General features: G+C 47.4%; 1 protein-coding gene across 1 annotated transcript; it reads right to left on the bottom strand.

The window, feature by feature from the left end:
* Positions 1 to 3,109: 3,109 nt before the first annotated feature.
* On the bottom strand, positions 3,110 to 14,946 carry LOC135507545 (sodium/calcium exchanger 3-like). The gene is made up of 2 exons (XM_064927051.1): positions 14,761 to 14,946; positions 3,110 to 5,049 (listed from the first exon to the last, which is right to left on the bottom strand). Exon 2 carries the CDS (start codon positions 4,961 to 4,963, stop codon positions 3,110 to 3,112), a length of 1,854 nt encoding a protein of 617 aa, XP_064783123.1. The 5' UTR covers positions 4,964 to 5,049; positions 14,761 to 14,946.
* Positions 14,947 to 18,219: the final 3,273 nt, after the last annotated feature.

The following is an 18,219-nucleotide window of genomic DNA, read 5'->3' as shown; positions in this document are numbered from 1 at the left end:
TCATGCATACACTTGTATGGTTGGCCACAGCAGGAATCGAACCCACAACCCCTTTGGTGTTGCAAGTGCCACGCTCTACAGACTAAGACACAGAACAATATAACACACTACAGGTACATCTGTCAACAATATTGTACACTACAGTTAGAGCTGTGTCCATTCTGTTGCAGACTCACCTCATTGCAATAGTCTATATTCTCCAGAAAACAGACAGCCAGAGCGTGCATCAGCATTAGGAAAACAAAAACAGTAGGATTAGCAGAAGAGGTTACCTAAGGACCTTGCGTGATGAGTTGCATGCAACTCACCAGCCTGGTCTCATAGACTAGACTTAACATAGTAAAGCTAAATCCGGGACAATCAAATCAGTTCGATATGTTCCCTTCTCCTCCTCTCTTCTCCCCCTCTGCTCCTCTCCTCTCCCCTCTGCTCTGCTCCTCTTCCCCTCCTCTCTTCTTCCTCTCCTCTCCTCTCCTACTCCCCTCCTCTCTTCTTCCTCTCCTCCTCCTCTCCACTTCCCCTCCTCTCCTCTCCCGTCCTCTCCCCCTCTGCTCTGCTCCTCTTCCCCTCCTCTCCTCTCCCCTCCTCTCCTCTCCTCCTCCTCTCTGCTCCTCTCTTCTCCCCCTCTGCTCCTCTCCTCTCTGCTCCTCTCTTCTCCCTCTCCTCTCCCCTCTGCTCCTCTCCTCTTTCCTCTTCCTCTCCTCTTTCCTCTTCCTCTCCTCTTCTTCCTCTCCTCTCCTCTTCCCCTCTGCTCCTCTTCTCTTCCCCTCTGCTCCTCTTCTCTTCCCCTCTGCTCCTCTCCTCTTCCTCTTCCCCTCCTCTCCTCTTCCCCTCCTCTCCTCTTTCCTCTTCCTCTCCTCTTCCCCTCCTCTTCCTCTCCTCTCCTCTTCCTCTTCCCCTCCTCTCCTCTCTTCTTCCTCTTTGCTCCTCCGTGACCTGTGTGGGTTAGCACTTCCACTCTCAAAAATAACACGGTCTGTGTATCAGGCAGAATGGCAAAGCAACGTGACGTGTATAGTGTGAACCCACACGGGTCAGACGATGTCTGCAATGCAAAACCAACTAAAGCTACTGTGTATCTATGTTCGCACAATTCTGGTAACTTTCACAAAATGTCATTGGGGGGGTCCCAGTTGCATGATTCCTGAAACCAGGAGGGAATAAGAAGGAAATCTGGGATCCCCCCCAAATGTCATTTTTGGGGGTATCCCAGATTTTTTGGAGAACCTGGGAATTTTGCCACCCTACACACAGGTCATCTATTCTAAATAAAGGCAGATAGTCTCAGAGTGTTTCGTGTTGATGTATCACAGCTATCAAATTACAATATAGAAACAAAATGGTAATGAATGGAGAACACCATCCACAAACACACCCCCTCTGCAAACACACCCCCTCTGCAAACACACACCCTCTGCAAACACACCCCCTCTGCAAACACACCCCCTCTGCAAACACACCCCCTCTGCAAACACACCCCCTCTGCAAACACACCCTCTGCAAACACACACCCTCTGCAAACACACACCCTCTGCAAACACACCCCTCTGCAAACACACCCCCTCTGCAAACACACACCCTCTGCAAACACACCCTCTGCAAACACAACAAACACACCCTCTACAAACACACCCTCTACAAACACACCCTCTACAAACACACCCTCTACAAACACACCATCCACAAACACACCCTCTACAAACACACCCTCTACAAACACACCCTCTACAAACACACCCTCTACAAACACACCCTCCACAAACACACCCATCTACAAACACACCCTCTACAAAACCCTCTACAAACACACCTCTACAAACACACCCTCTACAAACACACCATCCACAAACACACCTCTACAAACACACCCATCCACAAACACACCCTCTACAAACACACCCTCTACAAACACACCCTCTACAAACACACCCTCTACAAACACACCCTCCACAAACACACCCTCCACAAACACACCCCTCTACAAACACACCCTCGACAAACGCACCCTCTACAAACACACCATCCACAAACACACCCTCTAAAAACACACCCTCTAAAACACACCCATCCACAAACACACCCATCCACAAACACACCCTCTACAAACACACCCTCTACAAACACACCCTCTACAAACACACCCTCTACAAACACACCCTCCACAAACACACCCTCCACAAACACACCCCTCTACAAACACACCCCTCTACAAACACACCCTTGACAAACACACCATCTACAAACACACCCCTCTACAAACACACGAAACATCATTCTGAATTCATGATATTTCAAGTTTTTTCAGTTAAGGAGCCGTACCTGATTAAAAACAGGCAAATAAACACAGTAAGACACATTCGTGGCCTATCCTGTCGACAGTCATCCTGGCTGTCATCTTGCCCTACAGGCAAATACATTTCAAATATACATATACATCATTCATTACCATAACTAAAATGGCCGATCCCCATCCCACCCCATCAACCAACCAACCGACCAATCCCACCCCATCAACCAACCAACCGACCAATCCGTCCCCATCTGACCAAATCCACCCCATCAACCATCTGACCAAATCCACCCCATCAACCAACCGACCAATCCCACCCCATCAACCAACCGACCAATCCCACCCCATCAACCAACCGACCAATCCCACCCCATCAACCATCCGACCAATCCCACCCCATCAACCATCCGACCAATCCCACCCCATCAACCAACCGACCAATCCCACCCCATCAACCATCTGACCAATCCCATCCCATCAACCAACCGACCAATCCCATCCCATCAACTAACCGAAACCGATCCCACCCCTTTTGTAAATAAAGTACTGATCTTAGCAGTTCATGTCAGGCAACTAAACGTAAAACAAAAATACACAGCATACACACATTCATCACCACTGCTAAAATGTCCCGACCTTGTCCCACCAGCCAACTTGCCCCCACCAATAAAGCCTTTCTCTTCCAAAATCATTTAAGTGTAAAGAATACATAGCAGACCAACCCCCACATAATGTTGTCCCCGGGCTGGACAACAATCGATGGTTGGACAATCAATCAATTGTTTATAAATCAATCAAACTAAAATATAGTAGATCGTCTTACCAGGTCTCATCGTTCCTGAACTCCAGTTCTCCGTAGGTGTCCTCAAAGTCCTCCCCTCCTCCCTTGGCGATCCCCTCCATGGTACGATATGGCACGATGACCGTTCCCCTCGCCCCCGAAGTCCTCAGCACCTTCACCTCCATTACGCCCACGCTCTCACTCACGTGACACGTGTCGGTCTCGAAGGTGAATATCCCGGCGTGGTCGTCGTCCAGGATGGTAACAGTGGCGATGGCAGGGAACCCCAGCAGGGCCTTGGGGTACGGGAGAGAGTTCGGAGACAGTAGTGTCTCGTCCTCGTCAGACTCCAACACGCGCACGTTGCTGAGACGCACGAAGAAGTGCTCGTCCTCCTCGAAGATGTCGTCATCGATGATGCCGATGCTGATCTCCTTGACGAACTCGCCGGGCTTGAACACCACCGTGCCCTCCGTGAACTCGTAGTCGGCGCCGGCGTTGGCTGAGCCGTCCTCTGTCTTGTAGTCAACATAGATGGTCTTGGCCATGTCGCCGCCCTTCCTGGAGATGGCCAGCAGGGCGGCGCCACAGTTCTCCAGGCACTGGTACACAGCAGGTTCGAAGGCGATCCGTGACACGTACTCCTCGACTTCCTCCCCTACCACACACACTTCCTGTACGCTGGCGCTCCTCTTGGTCTGCTCCGCCACGTGCTTCTTCAGGATGTTCCCGGCCCCTGTCATCATGCGCGTGGCCTGGATGCGGTAGAAGGCTCGGCTCTTCTGCTGGTGGGACAAGGCGTAGTAGTTAGCCATCTCTACCAGCTGGTCCATCTCCTTCTCTGGGTGTTTCTGCTTCAGGTCCTTCAGGATCCGGATCATATCCCGCCGAGACTCGTCCACTTCTTTCCCCTCGATCAGGCTGATGAGGTTATGGGCGACGCCTCCGTCGTGGGCGAAGTGTGAGTTGACCATCTTGCCGCCACCGTCCATCATCTCGATGCCCTTGGAGCGCTCGTGCTCGGTCTCGATGATGACGCCGCGGTGGTTGTCGGCACGGTACTTCTTGTGCATGAACTTGTAGAAGAGGAGTCGTCGGTCGGCTAGCCAGGCCAGGATGACACAGATGGGGAAGAAGGCCAGGGTTAGCAGCCCTTCCCATATCTGGATCACGTTGGGACTGAACACCGCCAGGATCATGTAGAGCCAGATGTAGGCGAAGATACTCCACGCCGCCGTCACAAAGAACACTCTGAGATGTTTCACCTTCCTCGTCTCTCCCTCGGGGATCACAGACACGCACAGGCCGATGATCACGAACATGTTGAAGGCAGCGCTGCCGACGATCGTAGACGGTCCCAGCTCGCCAGCTACGAAGTCGTGTCCACAGACTTCGATGACAGACAGCAGGATCTCAGGGGTACTAGAACCCAGGGCCATGAGGGTCAGGTTGGAGACCGTCTCGTTCCAGATTCTGATGGTTGCGGTGGTGGTCTCTCCGTTGGCTCTCTTAATAATAATCTCCTTCTCCTGGGAGGTGATGACCTCGATGGCCGCCATGAAGCGGTCTGCTATGATGGACACTCCCAGGAACATGTAGATCATAGCTACGAAGTAGACGATGACTCGGGCCATCTTATCCCCCATGGAGGGGTCCTCAGGGTACCAGATGGGCAAGACAATTCCTGGCTTGCACCTTGACGTGACTTCGGAGCAGGTGGCATTGTGGGAGTCTGTGGTGGCGGGGCTGGGGGTGGTGCGATCGCCCTCTGCGCACAGGAAGGCGGCGGCCACAGAGAGCAGGCCCAACCAGAGGCATGCTGGGTAAGAGGACGACGACCCGGTCCTGATCCCTTGCCCCAGCCTCGTCAGCCTCGGCCTGAAGCGCTCCATCCACCCTCGGGGGTCCTGGGGGTCCTTACCACACTGACAAGCCCTCTGGGATCCAGCACTGGGCTGTCGTTGATACCTCACAACACCTACAAAGAGAGAGAGAGAAAGAGAGAGACAGCGAGAGAGAGAGAGAGAGACAGAGAGAGAGAGAGAGAGAGAGAGAGAGAGAGAGAGAGACAGAGAGAGAGAGAGAGAGAGAGAGAGACAGAGAGAGAGAGAGAGAGAGACAGAGAGAGAGAGAGAGAGAGAGAGAGAGACAGAGAGAGAGAGAGAGAGAGAGAGAGAGAGAGAGAGAGAGAGAGAGAGAGAGACAGAGAGAGCAAGAGAGAGAGACAAAGCGAGAGATCAAGAAAAAGAGAGAGAGAGAGAGATTAGACATAACATCAACAGACGACGACAGAGTGTGAGAAATAACATCAACAACACAACAACAGTCCACTCTGTACTTGGCTACCTGACAGAGATTAGACTTATAGTATAGAAACAATAGGACAGTCCACTCTGTACTTCCACCTATCAGAGGGAACAGAACACAACAGACGGTGAGACAACAACAAGTCCATCAGGAAATAGCCATTTGAAAACCATAATATTGAGGCAATAATGTTGATGTACAGTAGGAACATCTTCCTAATGTTGAGTTCCCCCCTCCCTCCCTCCCTCCCTCCCTCCCAGTCAAAAGCGTTCCACAGGTCTGGCACCTACTACCAAATCCTGTTCAAAGGCACTTACATAGTGTCTTACCCATTCACCCTCTGAATGGCACACACACACACAATCCAAGTATCTCAAGACTTAAAATGACTTTGTCTCCTCCCCTTCATTCGACACTGATTGAAGTGGATTTAACAGGTGACATCAATCAGGGATCATAGCTTTCACCTGGATTCACCTGGTCAGTCTGTGTCATGGAAAGAGCAGGTGTTCTTAATGTTTTGTACACTCAGTGTATGTTATACTTTTACTAAGAGGTCAGCGTGGCATTTTTCTGGGCTACAGCTCAAGTCATGCAAATCAATGTGTACATTTCCCAGATGGAGAAATAGGCCCATGTGTCAGCAGCTGAAGGCATTCGCAGGAAATTAAGCTATTTCATCACAAAAAACTCTAAGCCGTTGGGTGGGGAGGGAGGTTCGACTAAGCATATGGAATCATTTCAAGATAGTCATACCATGAATCATTAAGCTATTTCATTAGGAATTGTAGGACCCCATTAAATATCAAAAAATATATATAATTTTTTTTTGTGTGATTAAAATATTGAATATGGCCTTTACTACTATAGAAACGCATTGAATAAGACATTCATGAATGGCCCCCAAAAAAAGACAACAACTAAAAACAATAAGGTTAAAAGGTGTCTTTGCTATATCTAGGAGATATAAGAAAACTCATGAAATATATATATATCTGAAGGAAACCAAATGAATGGGAGCATGGAGGTAATATTGTGCCAATATACAGTGGGGAGAACAAGTATTTGATACCCTGACGGTTTTGCAGGTTTTCCTACTTACAAAGCATGTAGAGGTCTGTAATTCCTATCATAGGTACACTTCGACTGTGAGAGACGAAATCTAAAGTCTTTGGGGGAGTAAAAACAAGTATTTGGGAACAAGTATTTGATGCACTGCCGATTTTGCAAGTTTATAAATAAAAAAATAATAAATAAAAAAATACAATAAAATGCCAATTAATTACTTAAAAATCATATAATGTGATCTTCTGGATTTTTGTTTTAGATTCCGGCGAGTGTCTTCACTGACATTTTCAGCCTCTCCCTGTCCGAGTCTGTAATACCTACATGTTTTAAGCAGACCACCATAGTCCCTGTGCCCAAGAGCACTAAGGTAATCTGCCTAAATGATTACCGCCCCGTAGCACTCACGTCTGTAGCCATGAAGTGCTTTGAAAGGTTGGTCATGACTCACATCAACACCATTATCCCAGAAACCCTAGACCCACTGCAATTTGCATACCGGCCCCAAAGATCCACAGAAAATGAAATCTCTATTGCGCTCCACACTGCCCTTTCACACCTGGACAAAAGGAACACCTATGTTTTGTGTGGGACTCCCGGTCACGGCCGGCTGGGATCAAACCCCAGGCTGTAGTGATGCTTTAGACCGCTGTGCCACTCGGAGGCCCCCAAATCAGGACGTCTGTTTCGAAAACACACGTGACTGCCCTCCTGAAGCATTCCAATCCATCGTCCAATTAAAAAAGGCCTTCTTCAATTGCGTAAGGGGCGAAACTACAGGCTGAGGAGTGAGTCTCACAGTCCCCATCTGCTAAATTAATACAAGTCTTCAAGACCCAGCAAGGTTAGTCATCAAAAGAGCGTGGTTTACAATATTATTTAAATTAAGTTTCAAATCCTGAAATGCAAGTTCAATTTATGAATTCAATTATTCAATTTGTGCATTATAAATGTAAATACATCAAGCCTTAAGAGTCTACTCGTGCGTCAATCTAATTAACATAATACAAGAATCCCCATCAAAATCCTACAGTTTAAGCGAGAGATATCTAGCTTTTGAATGGGCTATAATTCTTCCTGCATGAGCTGCATGTCAATCCACCACATCTGCCTATGTTGGCCTTGAATCCCCAAGCTGACAAGGTAACAATCTGTCGTTCTGCCCCCTGAGCATTGGCAGTTAACCCACCGTTCCCCGTGCGCTGAAGACCTGGATGTCGATTAAGGCACCTATTCAGGGGGTTAAATGAGGAAGATATATTTCAGTTGGACAACTGACTAGCTACCCCCCCCCTCTTTTCCCTTTTCTTTCCCTTCTGCGTCTGCGGGGGGAAGTGGCAGAGCAACAGCAGTGTTTGTCAGACCATGAGACATCCCAAAAATCGGTCTTCTCACAAAAAATGTCTACAGCGTCCGAACAGTTTGGCCAACTAACTATGGAAATATGAGACTCTCACAAACACAATGGTTTGCTCTACGACAACATGGCATGGGGAGGAGATAGTGGGAGGCATGGGGAGATAAGGGAAGGCAGGAAGGAGAAAGGGGAGGCAGGGAGGAGATAGGGGGAGGCAGGGGAGGAGATCAGGGGAGACAGAGGAGGCAGGAAGGAGATAGGGGAGGCAGGGAGGAGATAGGGGAGGCAGGGAGGAGATAGGGGAGGCAGGTACGACAACAAGTGTCTGAAGTCGATACCGCCAATGTTCCAACTTCTGTTTGTACCGTCCGAAGCGTTCGGGCTACAAACTAATATGTGGAACAGTTTAGCCTACTAACGAATATGACTATGGAAAGGGGAGACTCTCCCAAACTCAATGGTGTTCTCCGTTTCACTCTACGTCCCCCACAACAAGTTTCACAGGACTCGTCTGAAGGTAACCCATACAAATGAATGGTAATATGGAGGTAGTTTTGTGCCAACAAAAAAAAAAGGGCTTAAATATTTGTCCCAAAAAAACTAAAAACAAATTCTGAACAAAGGTTGCTCTACTCTACGACACAACAGCGTCAGTGGAGTCGTACCGGACTGTAAGAATTGCTAAAAGTTCTTATGGGGAGAAACGAATCATGTGTTACGAATAACGTGACCAAACATGAGTCAACATTTTTTTTTTTTCTAGACACTTCCAAACCGTATTCCTTATGATACATTTTGTTTTGTTTTGCCATTTATGAATGTGTTATTCAATACGTTTCTCTGGGCTATAGAAGTAAAGGCCAAATTCAATATTTTATCAAATAATATTTTTATATATGCAGGGGTCCTAAAATTCAAAATCAAATATCTCAATGATCCATGGTATGACCATCTTAAAATTCCCTCCATGAAGACTGGTGATCAGGCTGTTTTTTAAAATCTGTTTTGTCTTTCACTTTCTATTCTTTGGTGGGAATAAAAAATAAAATAAAAACCTAAAAAAAGGCTTTTAGAGGTTTTAAATTCAAATTCAATATCCTAATTTTAAAAATATGGACTCAACTCTAATGGAAGATGACAATGCTCCTTATGATGGCAGGAGTATGGGCCAGAGACAGTGTGCAGACTGTGGAGGACAAGACAAGACAAGACAAGACAAGACAAGACAAGACAAGACAAGACAGACAGAGAAGACGAGTGCTGACAGTGGGGACACGGAGAACAGTTAGACAGACAGACAGACAGACAGACAGACAGACAGACAGACAGACAGAAATGACATTACTAGAAGCAATTTGACTGTAATCTCTATTCAAGCAAATATATTTCTTTAGCCACCCCAGCTGTTGAGGCTGAAAGAGCTAATGAGAACTAACGGGAGACATTTGTTAAAAAGTTTGCCCTCTTCATGTTCTTCCTGGCCCCTCGTGTGTGTGTGTGTGGGAGCAGATGGGTCCCCCCTGCACAGTCCTATCTCAACCAGACACATCGCCCGAGGCCCCCTAAAGCACACAGTCAATTTAGGATCAATGAGAACAATCTCTACAACCATCGTTAACCAGATCACTCTGTTTCTGTCCTCTATCCTACTGAGGATTACAAGTTTTATTACAGAAGCCCCTTTCCCTTCACCCTTTTCAATACAATGTGGAATTCGTGTCATTCTAGGTTAGTCTTTTTGTATCAGGAATCTAGGTAAGACCCAAGTGCAGACTGTGTGAAGTAACACTGTTTATTGTACCCACAGGGGCAGGCAAAACGACAGGTCAATGCAGGCAGGGATCGATAAATCCAGAGGAGAGGTCAAGGTACAGGACGACACAGGTATAAATACCCAGGGGATAATGGGGTGGATGTGGGCGACACCTGGAGGGGGGTGGAGACGAGCACAAGGACAGGTGAAACAGATCAGGGAGTGATATTTTGCCTACGAACGCACATTCCTAAAGGGTCTAGAAAGTAGTGGGGGGTGGAGACGAGCACAAGGACAGGTGAAACAGATCAGGGCGTGACATTTTGCCTATGAACACACATTCCTAAAGGGTCTAGAAAGTAGTGGGGGGTGGAGACGAGCACAAGGACAGGTGAAACAGATCAGGGCGTGACATTTTGCCTACGAACGCACATTCCTAAAGGGTCTAGAAAGTAGTGAAGGGAGGAAAGGCTCTATGAGTGTTTTATGTTTTTATGTTTTAAGTGTTTAATGTGTATTATCTTTTGAAAAAGAGACGATGGAGCAATTTGGAAAAGACAGAATTCCAGGCAGATACAGTATTAGGGTTGAAAAAAATTCCGTACATGTCCCAAATTCCCAGTTGTTGTTTTTTTTTTCTTCCAGAAATCCTGGTTGGAAGATTCCTGGAAATATGGAGGAATAAGTAGGAAATCCAGGGATTTTGGGGGGAAATATCCAGAATTGTTCAACACTAATGCTGTATCTGCCTAGAATTTTGTCTCTTTTCCAAATTGCTCCATCATCTATCTCTAAGTTATCGGAATGCTGCAACCCTATACAGTATAATCGGACCTGTATAAATAATATAAATCAATATATCAATATAAATATAGGGCTTGAGGAGGATTTGTAAAAAGATTCACAACATTTCAAGCGTCAAAAATCCTTTCCAGATTTAGAGTAGAGGAAGTTTAATCTACAAAACTCTCCAGACTTCTGGCAGTCTCTTCTGGAAAAGCCTCTTCTGGAAAAGCCTCTCCTGGCAGGGCCTCTTCTGGCAGGGCCTCTTCTGACAGGGCCTCTTCTGGCAGGGCCTCTCCTGGCAGGCCTCTTCTGGCAGGGCCTCTCCTGGCAGGGCCTCTTCTGGCAGGGCCTCTTCTGGAAAAGCCTCTCCTGGCAGGGCCTCTTCTGGAAAAGCCTCTCCTGGCAGGGCCTCTTCTGGCAAGAGCCTCTTCTGGCAGGGCCTCTTCTGGCAAGAGCCTCTTCTGGCAAGAGCCTGGCAGAGCCTCTTCCGGCAGGGCCTCTTCCGGCAGGGCCTCTTCCGGCAGGGCATCTTCTAGCAGGGCATCTTCTGGCAGGGCCTCTCCTCGTGCAGGGTCTCTTTTGGCAAGGGCTCTTCTGGCAGGGCCTCTTCTGGCAGGGCCTCTTCTGGCAAGAGCCTCTTCCGACAGGGCCTCTTCCGGCAGGGCCTCTTCCGGCAGGGCCTCTTCCGACAGGGCCTCTTCCGACAGGGCCTCTTCCGACAGGGCCTCTTCCGGCAGGGCCTCTTCCGGCAGGGCCTCTTCTGGCAGGGCCTCTTCTGGCATGGCCTCTTCCGGCAGGGCCACTTCTGGCAGGGCCTCTTACGGCAGGGCCTCTTCTGCACAATCAAGCATAAGTCAGAGAGCTCAAACTATCAGAGACACACACACACACACGGCACAGCTTCCACTCCATAATAGCCTACAGCTGTTTGCTTTCTCCCTCTCTCTCTCTCCCCCTTTCTCCATGGTTAAGTAAAGTAGCAAAAAATGTTTTGCTTTTCTGCTGCTTCCCTCACTCGGATCGGACCGGTTGTCCTGTAGTTCCTTTCGGAAAAGGGTTTTACAAGTGAATTTATGCATATTGGGTCCGAGGCTTTCCTGTGTCCATTTCAGAACGGGAACTCTAACTCCCATCACAATTTGTCCTTACCATTCTGATGATTAAAATTCAATTATTAAGTGTTGGGAGAGTGGTTAGAGGGACATTAGACCGCTAAGTACCAGGCCATTAGCGAGGGCTGTTAGCAAGTTTGGAAAGCTACCCATCAGCGCCATTCATATGCACAGGTTTGGATGGGATTACCGCGACCAACGGTCACAGAGCACCTCATCTCTGCTGTCACATCCAACCTGGATGGATATTTGGTTTAAATACAGACGAGAGCACTGAATCCAGCTTCACACAGATATGAGCGGGCGAAGAAGTTGCCTACCATGAGATTTGCACTGTCGACCCCGCGCCCTGACTTTGAGAAGCTTTGAACACGACATGCATTAAGCCACACACCCATCTCAGCATCAAGCCACACCCATCTCAGCATCAAGCCACACCCATCTCAGCATCAAGCCACACCCCCATCTCAGCATCAAGCCACACGCCCATCTCAGCATCAAGCCACACCCATCTCAGCATCAAGCCACACACCCATCTCAACATCAAGCCACACACCCATCTCAGCATCAAGCCACACCCATCTCAGCATCAAGCCACACACCCATCTCAGCATCAAGCCACACACCCATCTCAGCATCAAGCCACACACCCATCTCAACATCAAGCCACACACCCATCTCAACATCAAGCCACACACCCATCTCACATCAAGCCCATCTCAGCATCAAGCCACACCACCCATCTCCACACACCCATCTCAACATCAAGCCACACACCCATCTCAACATCAAGCCACACCCATCTCAACATCAAGCCACACACCCATCTCAGCATCAAGCCACACCCATCTCAGCATCAAGCCACACCCATCTCAACATCAAGCCACACCCATCTCAACATCAAGCCACACCCATCTCAACATCAAGCCACACCCATCTCAACATCAAGCCACACACCCATCTCAGCATCAAGCCACACACCCATCTCATTAGAGGTGGAGAGATAAGAGACATTATGTCAGACTCATTTACAATTGACTGTCATAGTCCCACATGAACAGTATGTGATGGTGAGTTGAGGAGACAATCAGAAATACTGTTACAATGTTTTTCTATTGACAGCCATAGCCCCAAATACAAAAGTTAACATTGGTTGTTAATTACACATTTTTTTCACATGATTGGGCTCATTTTTCAGATATCAAAATAGGATCCTAGGCCCCCCCCAAAAAAACTTTGGGAACCCCTGCAATAAAGGGTTAACAAAATCTATGGTGAGCTTTGATTGGTAATTCACACCATGATACTGTGGAGGATTCCAATAAAGTTCTGCTTTCCCCAACTTTAGCCCCGCCCTGTTCAGCTCCCTCGCCTATCCTCGCGTCGCTCAACGCTCCGCCCACACACACACTCCCATTTCTCTTGCTTTCCATCCATTGAAAGGGAATGACTTCCGATGTTTCGACAGCGCGATGACGCTTTCTCATGTAAACAAACTGTCAGCATTAGAAGCGCTGCGAGTGACACCATTAATTCCCCATGGAGAACACCAACTCCATACTCTACGGTTGAGGTCATTTCCTGTGCAATAACACGTTTGTATTAGCAGATTAATTGCAATGTTATGACACAGGTATAAGAACAACTGAATATTAAAGGGTTTGAAATATTCATTTGAACAGGCTATGCATGTGCAATAAATAGGGCTGCAGGCCTTTCAAAAACGTTGACTAAAACCTGTACCTATATTGTGATGTCATTGAAGGACCTCCCTAATGTAGAGCTGTGAAGAGGACCTCTTCGTATGTGCATACATAGATAGATAGGCCTCCCTCCCTCACACAGCAGACGCGTCCGAGCCAGAGGTGAAACGTACTCAGAGACACATGACAAGACCGTAGCCTGTGCCTCGGCAGTGGCACGAGAGGAGGAGAAACCTAGACGGGCACAGATCTCTTCTCTTATTTAATAAGGCGAGAGGTCCCTCAAACAGGCACTCAGCAGACTCAGCAGGTCGACACGGAGACAGCTAGCCTCAGCTGTTGCTAAATCAATCATCCATAAGGCCTTTTTTCTCCTCTCGGCACATCCACTTCCCTCTTTACCTAAAGGGGAAATCCCTGCCGTAGCCCACATTATGAATCAAATGAATAGGAGTGGAACCTGCAGGTAGCAAGCCAAGTTTAAGTGCTAAATTATTATGAGAGTATATTCTATTATCAATCCTATAGGCCCTATAGCAACACTGTAGCTACTGCCCACTACCCTCATCGTCAGAAACGTCACGAGGCTTCCTTCCATAATAGTAACACGATGGTGTAAATAATAAGGTCGTGTGATCGATGGTAGCCTAATTAATCATTCATAAGGCCGGACACAGCCAGGTGGAAGGCTAGCTTCATCATAGGCTTGGCATGGCACACCGCTTTACTGTACAGAGAGAAAGAGAGCAGAGAGCAGGAGAGAGAGACAGAGAGAGACAGAGGGAGAGAGAGAGACAGAGGGAGAGAGAGACAGAGAGGGGGGAGAGAGAGCAGAGAGAGAGACGGGGAGAGAGACAGAGGGAGAGAGACAGAGAGAGAGACAGAGGGAGAGAGACAGAGAGAGAGATACAGAGAGAGAGGGGGGGAGAGACAGAGGGAGAGAGACAGAGATAGAGACAGAGAGGGGAGAGGGGGAGAGAGAGAGGGGGAGAGAGGGAGAGGGGGAGAGACAGAAAGAGAGAGGGGGAGAGAGACAGAGAGAGAGAGAGACAGAAAGAGAGGGGGGGAGAGAGGGAGAGAGACAGAGAGGGAGAGAGACAGAAAGAGAGATGGGGAGAGAGACAGAGAGGGAGAGAGACAGAAAGAGAGAGGGGGAGACAGAGAGGGAGAGAGACAGAAAGAGAGAGAGAGAGAGAGAGAGAGAGAGAGAGAGAGAGAGAGAGAGAAAGAGCACCGCTCAAACACTCCTCATCCTCAAATCTGGAGATGGACATGTTACTGACTCATAGCGCATAGCCAGGCGACATTTTCTAAGATGATGTCAAGTCATCTGGCATGAATAGCCTAGTCCAACCATATGGCCAACGGTTGGGTTTTTAAGACTCACATTATCATTGGCCTTATTATGGCTAGAGTTATTAATTGAAACGCAAAAAAAAAAAACATAACACCGCGTCATCATTTCAGCACCGCCTCGGGTTGTCGGTCTAGTGGTGTGTCTGCGTCGCTCACCAGAAACGCGGTAGCCTCAAATGTATAGGAGGCTATGTCATGCGGTTCATTTCTACTAACGAGACCCAGACGAATTCATTTTATTACAGCCTACCTGTATTTTGGTATTCTGAAGTGTTTTCGACACTGCGTAATGTCCCTTTTCCAATCGACCTTTTTACTCCGAGGTATCTATCATTCAGCAGTAAACGTAATATGGTTTTGAATCAGCACTTCCTCCTCCTCAGTCAAACGTGCTGTAGACAAGCTACTGCCGTTGAAAGAATGACCCCAGGGGCGATATCGGTTTCCTCACGCACAATCAAGCTGCCCCCCCCCCCCCCCCCCCCCCCAAGACCGCTCTGCTTCTGGCCGATCGATCAAACCGGAGGTGATGGCTCGCTTTACATTTCCTCTCCTCTTGCCCGGTAACGTTAAGGCCAGCCGCACCGCGGTGACGAGAATGTTTTTCTGCGGTCGAATGGAACTTTGGAATCGGAATCCATGCAAACCAAACAGCTCTTCTCCCGCAAAATCGAGACAGCTCGCCTCGTCTCCACTCTGTTTCCTCTGTGTTAGCGCAACAAAAAGAATGTATGATGATCTCGTTAAAACTGTGTGGCTCCTTTTGATGTCCAGTCCGTTGGTCAATTTATCAATAATAAAAAAGAATGTCTCACCAATCTTGCAAAATAACCGACCGAGGCTACATCCAACGTTACGACGAACTCAGATAAATCATGTATAAATATTCCATTTGATGATCAATGGGTATCATTTTGATACACACACCGTCGGAAGCTCCAGGTATATATTCATTACACTTTAAAATCCAGATTGAATATAGTATTTTACACTATGCCTATTCATTTCTAAATATTATATTATGTCCCTATTTCGGGAAAGCATCGCAGTTGCCTTGCTATTCAACATGAGCAATGCCTCTCAATCGCCCCCCTTCACCTAAAGTCACACAGACACACACGCGTGTCTACGTCACTATCAGCTGGGTGAGAGAACGAGCGGCACCACAAATCATGAATATCCTGTATTATTGTATTGGTGCAGATGGGGTCGGGGAGGCAGAGGAGAGGAGAGGAGAGGAGAGGAGAGGAGAGGAGAGGAGAGGAGAGGAGAGGAGAGGAGAGGAGAGATAATCCACGAAGCAGGAGAGACTCAGATCAAGTGGAACGCTAATTCATTAGAACTACATTGGTCACGAAACGGATTCTCTTCGGCATTTTAAGACAAATTAAAGTTTATACTACAAGTTTATACTACAACACAATATGTCAACACAAAACAATACACAATAATCACAAATCAGGATGAGTCCAATGAACAATCCAAGCAGCACTGTGTCGGTAATCTAATATAATCCAATGTAATCAAATGTGCAGGCTATACACAGTGCCTATAGTGAAAGTCTACACATCCCTTGCAGTCAGTAACATTTGGCTGCCTTAAAATGTCATTTAAAAAAAAAATCTACTCCGCATTGTCCAAGTGAAAGAAAAATATACAACATTTTCCAAATAAATACAATCTGAAAATGTCTTGATTGCATATGTCTTCACACCCCACAGTTCATACTTGGTGGAAGCACCTTTGGAAACCAATACAGCTGTTAATCATTTTGAATAAGATTCTACCAACTTTGCACAACTCTTAGGGCAACATATATCCATTGTTTTTGTCTGAATTGCTCAAGCTCAGTACATTTGGTTGGTAATCATCTTTTATTTTTTATTTTTTTATTTCACCTTTATTTAACCAGGTAGGCTAGTTGAGAACAAGTTCTCATTTGCAACTGCGACCTGGCCAAGATAAAGCATAGCAGTATGAACAGACAACACAGAGTTACACATGGAGTAAACAATTAACAAGTCAATAACACAGTAGAAAAAAAGGGGAGTCTATATACAATGTGTGCAAAAGGCATGAGGAGGTAGGCGAATAATTACAATATTGCAGATTAACACTGGAGTGGTAAATGATCAGATGATCATGTACAGGTAGAGATATTGGTGTGCAAAAGAGCAGAAAAGTAAATAAATAAAAACTGTGGGGATGAGGTAGGTGAAAATGGGTGGGCTATTTACCAATAGATTATGTACAGCTGCAGCGATCGGTTAGCTGCTCAGATAGCTGATGTTTGAAGTTGGTGAGGGAGATAAAAGTCTCCAACTTCAGCAATTTTTGCAATTCGTTCCAGTCAGAGGCAGCAGAGTACTGGAACGAAAGGCGGCCGAATGAGGTGTTGGCTTTAGGGATGATCAGTGAGATACACCTGCTGGAGCGTGTACTACGGATGGGTGTTGCCATCGTGACCAGTGAACTGAGATAAGGCGGAGCTTTACCTAGCATGGCCTTGTAGATGACCTGGAGCCAGTGGGTTTTGCGACGAATATGTAGCGAGGGCCAGCCGACTAGAGCATACAAGTCGCAGTGGTGGGTGGTATAAGGTGCTTTAGTGACAAAAAGGATGGCACTGTGATAAACTGCATCCAGTTTGCTGAGAAGAGTGTTGGAAGCAATTTTGTAGATGACATCGCCGAAGTCGAGGATCGGTAGGATAGTCAGTTTTACTAGGGTAAGCTTGGCAGCGTGAGTGAAGGAGGCTTTGTTACGGAATAGAAAGCCGACTCTTGATTTGATTTTCGATTGGAGATGTTTGATATGGGTCTGGAAGGAGAGTTTGCAGTCTAGCCAGACACCTAGGTACTTAAAGGTGTCCACATATTCAAGGTCGGAACCATGCTAGTCGGGCATGCGGGTGCAGGCAGCGATCGGTTGAAAAGCATGCATTTGGTTTTACTAGCGTTTAAGAGCAGTTGGAGGCCACGGAAGGAGTGTTGTATGGCATTGAAGCTCGTTTGGAGGTTAGATAGCACAGTGTCCAATGACGGGCCGAAAGTATATAGAATGGTGTCGTCTGCATAGAGGTGGATCAGGGAATCGCCCGCAGCAAGAGCAACATCATTGATATATACAGAGAAAAGAGTCAGCCCGAGAATTGAACCCTGTGGCACCCCCATAGAGACTGCCAGAGGACCGGACAGCATGCCCTCTGATTTGACACACTGAACTCTGTCTGCAAAGTAATTGGTGAACCAGGCAAGGCAGTCATCCGAAAAACCGAGGCTACTGAGTCTGCCGATAAGAATATGGTGATTGACAGAGTCGAAAGCCTTGGCAAGGTCGATGAAGATGGCTGCACAGTACTGTCTTTTATCGATGGTGGTTATGATGTCGTTTAGTACCTTGAGTGTGGCTGAGGTGCACCCGTGACCGGCTCGGAAACCAGATTGCATAGCGGAGAAGGTACGGTGGGATTCGAGATGGTCAGTGACCTGGATCTCAGACGATATGAAAGAGAGGTTGAACAGGCTGGTAATGGGGGTTGCGACAATGGCGGCGGATAGTTTCAGAAATAGAGGGTCCAGATTGTCAAGCCCAGCTGATTTATACGGGTCCAGGTTTTGCAGCTCTTTCAGAACATCTGCTATCTGGATTTGGGTAAAGGAGAACCTGGAGAGGCTTGGGCGAGGAGCTGCGGGGGGGCCGGAGTGAA

This window comes from Oncorhynchus masou, chromosome 21 (genome assembly GCF_036934945.1).
Source record: "Oncorhynchus masou masou isolate Uvic2021 chromosome 21, UVic_Omas_1.1, whole genome shotgun sequence".
NCBI lineage: Eukaryota > Metazoa > Chordata > Actinopteri > Salmoniformes > Salmonidae > Oncorhynchus > Oncorhynchus masou.
The sequence above is the reverse complement of the archived record's forward strand: the minus strand, read 5'-3'. Positions and strand labels throughout refer to the sequence as shown.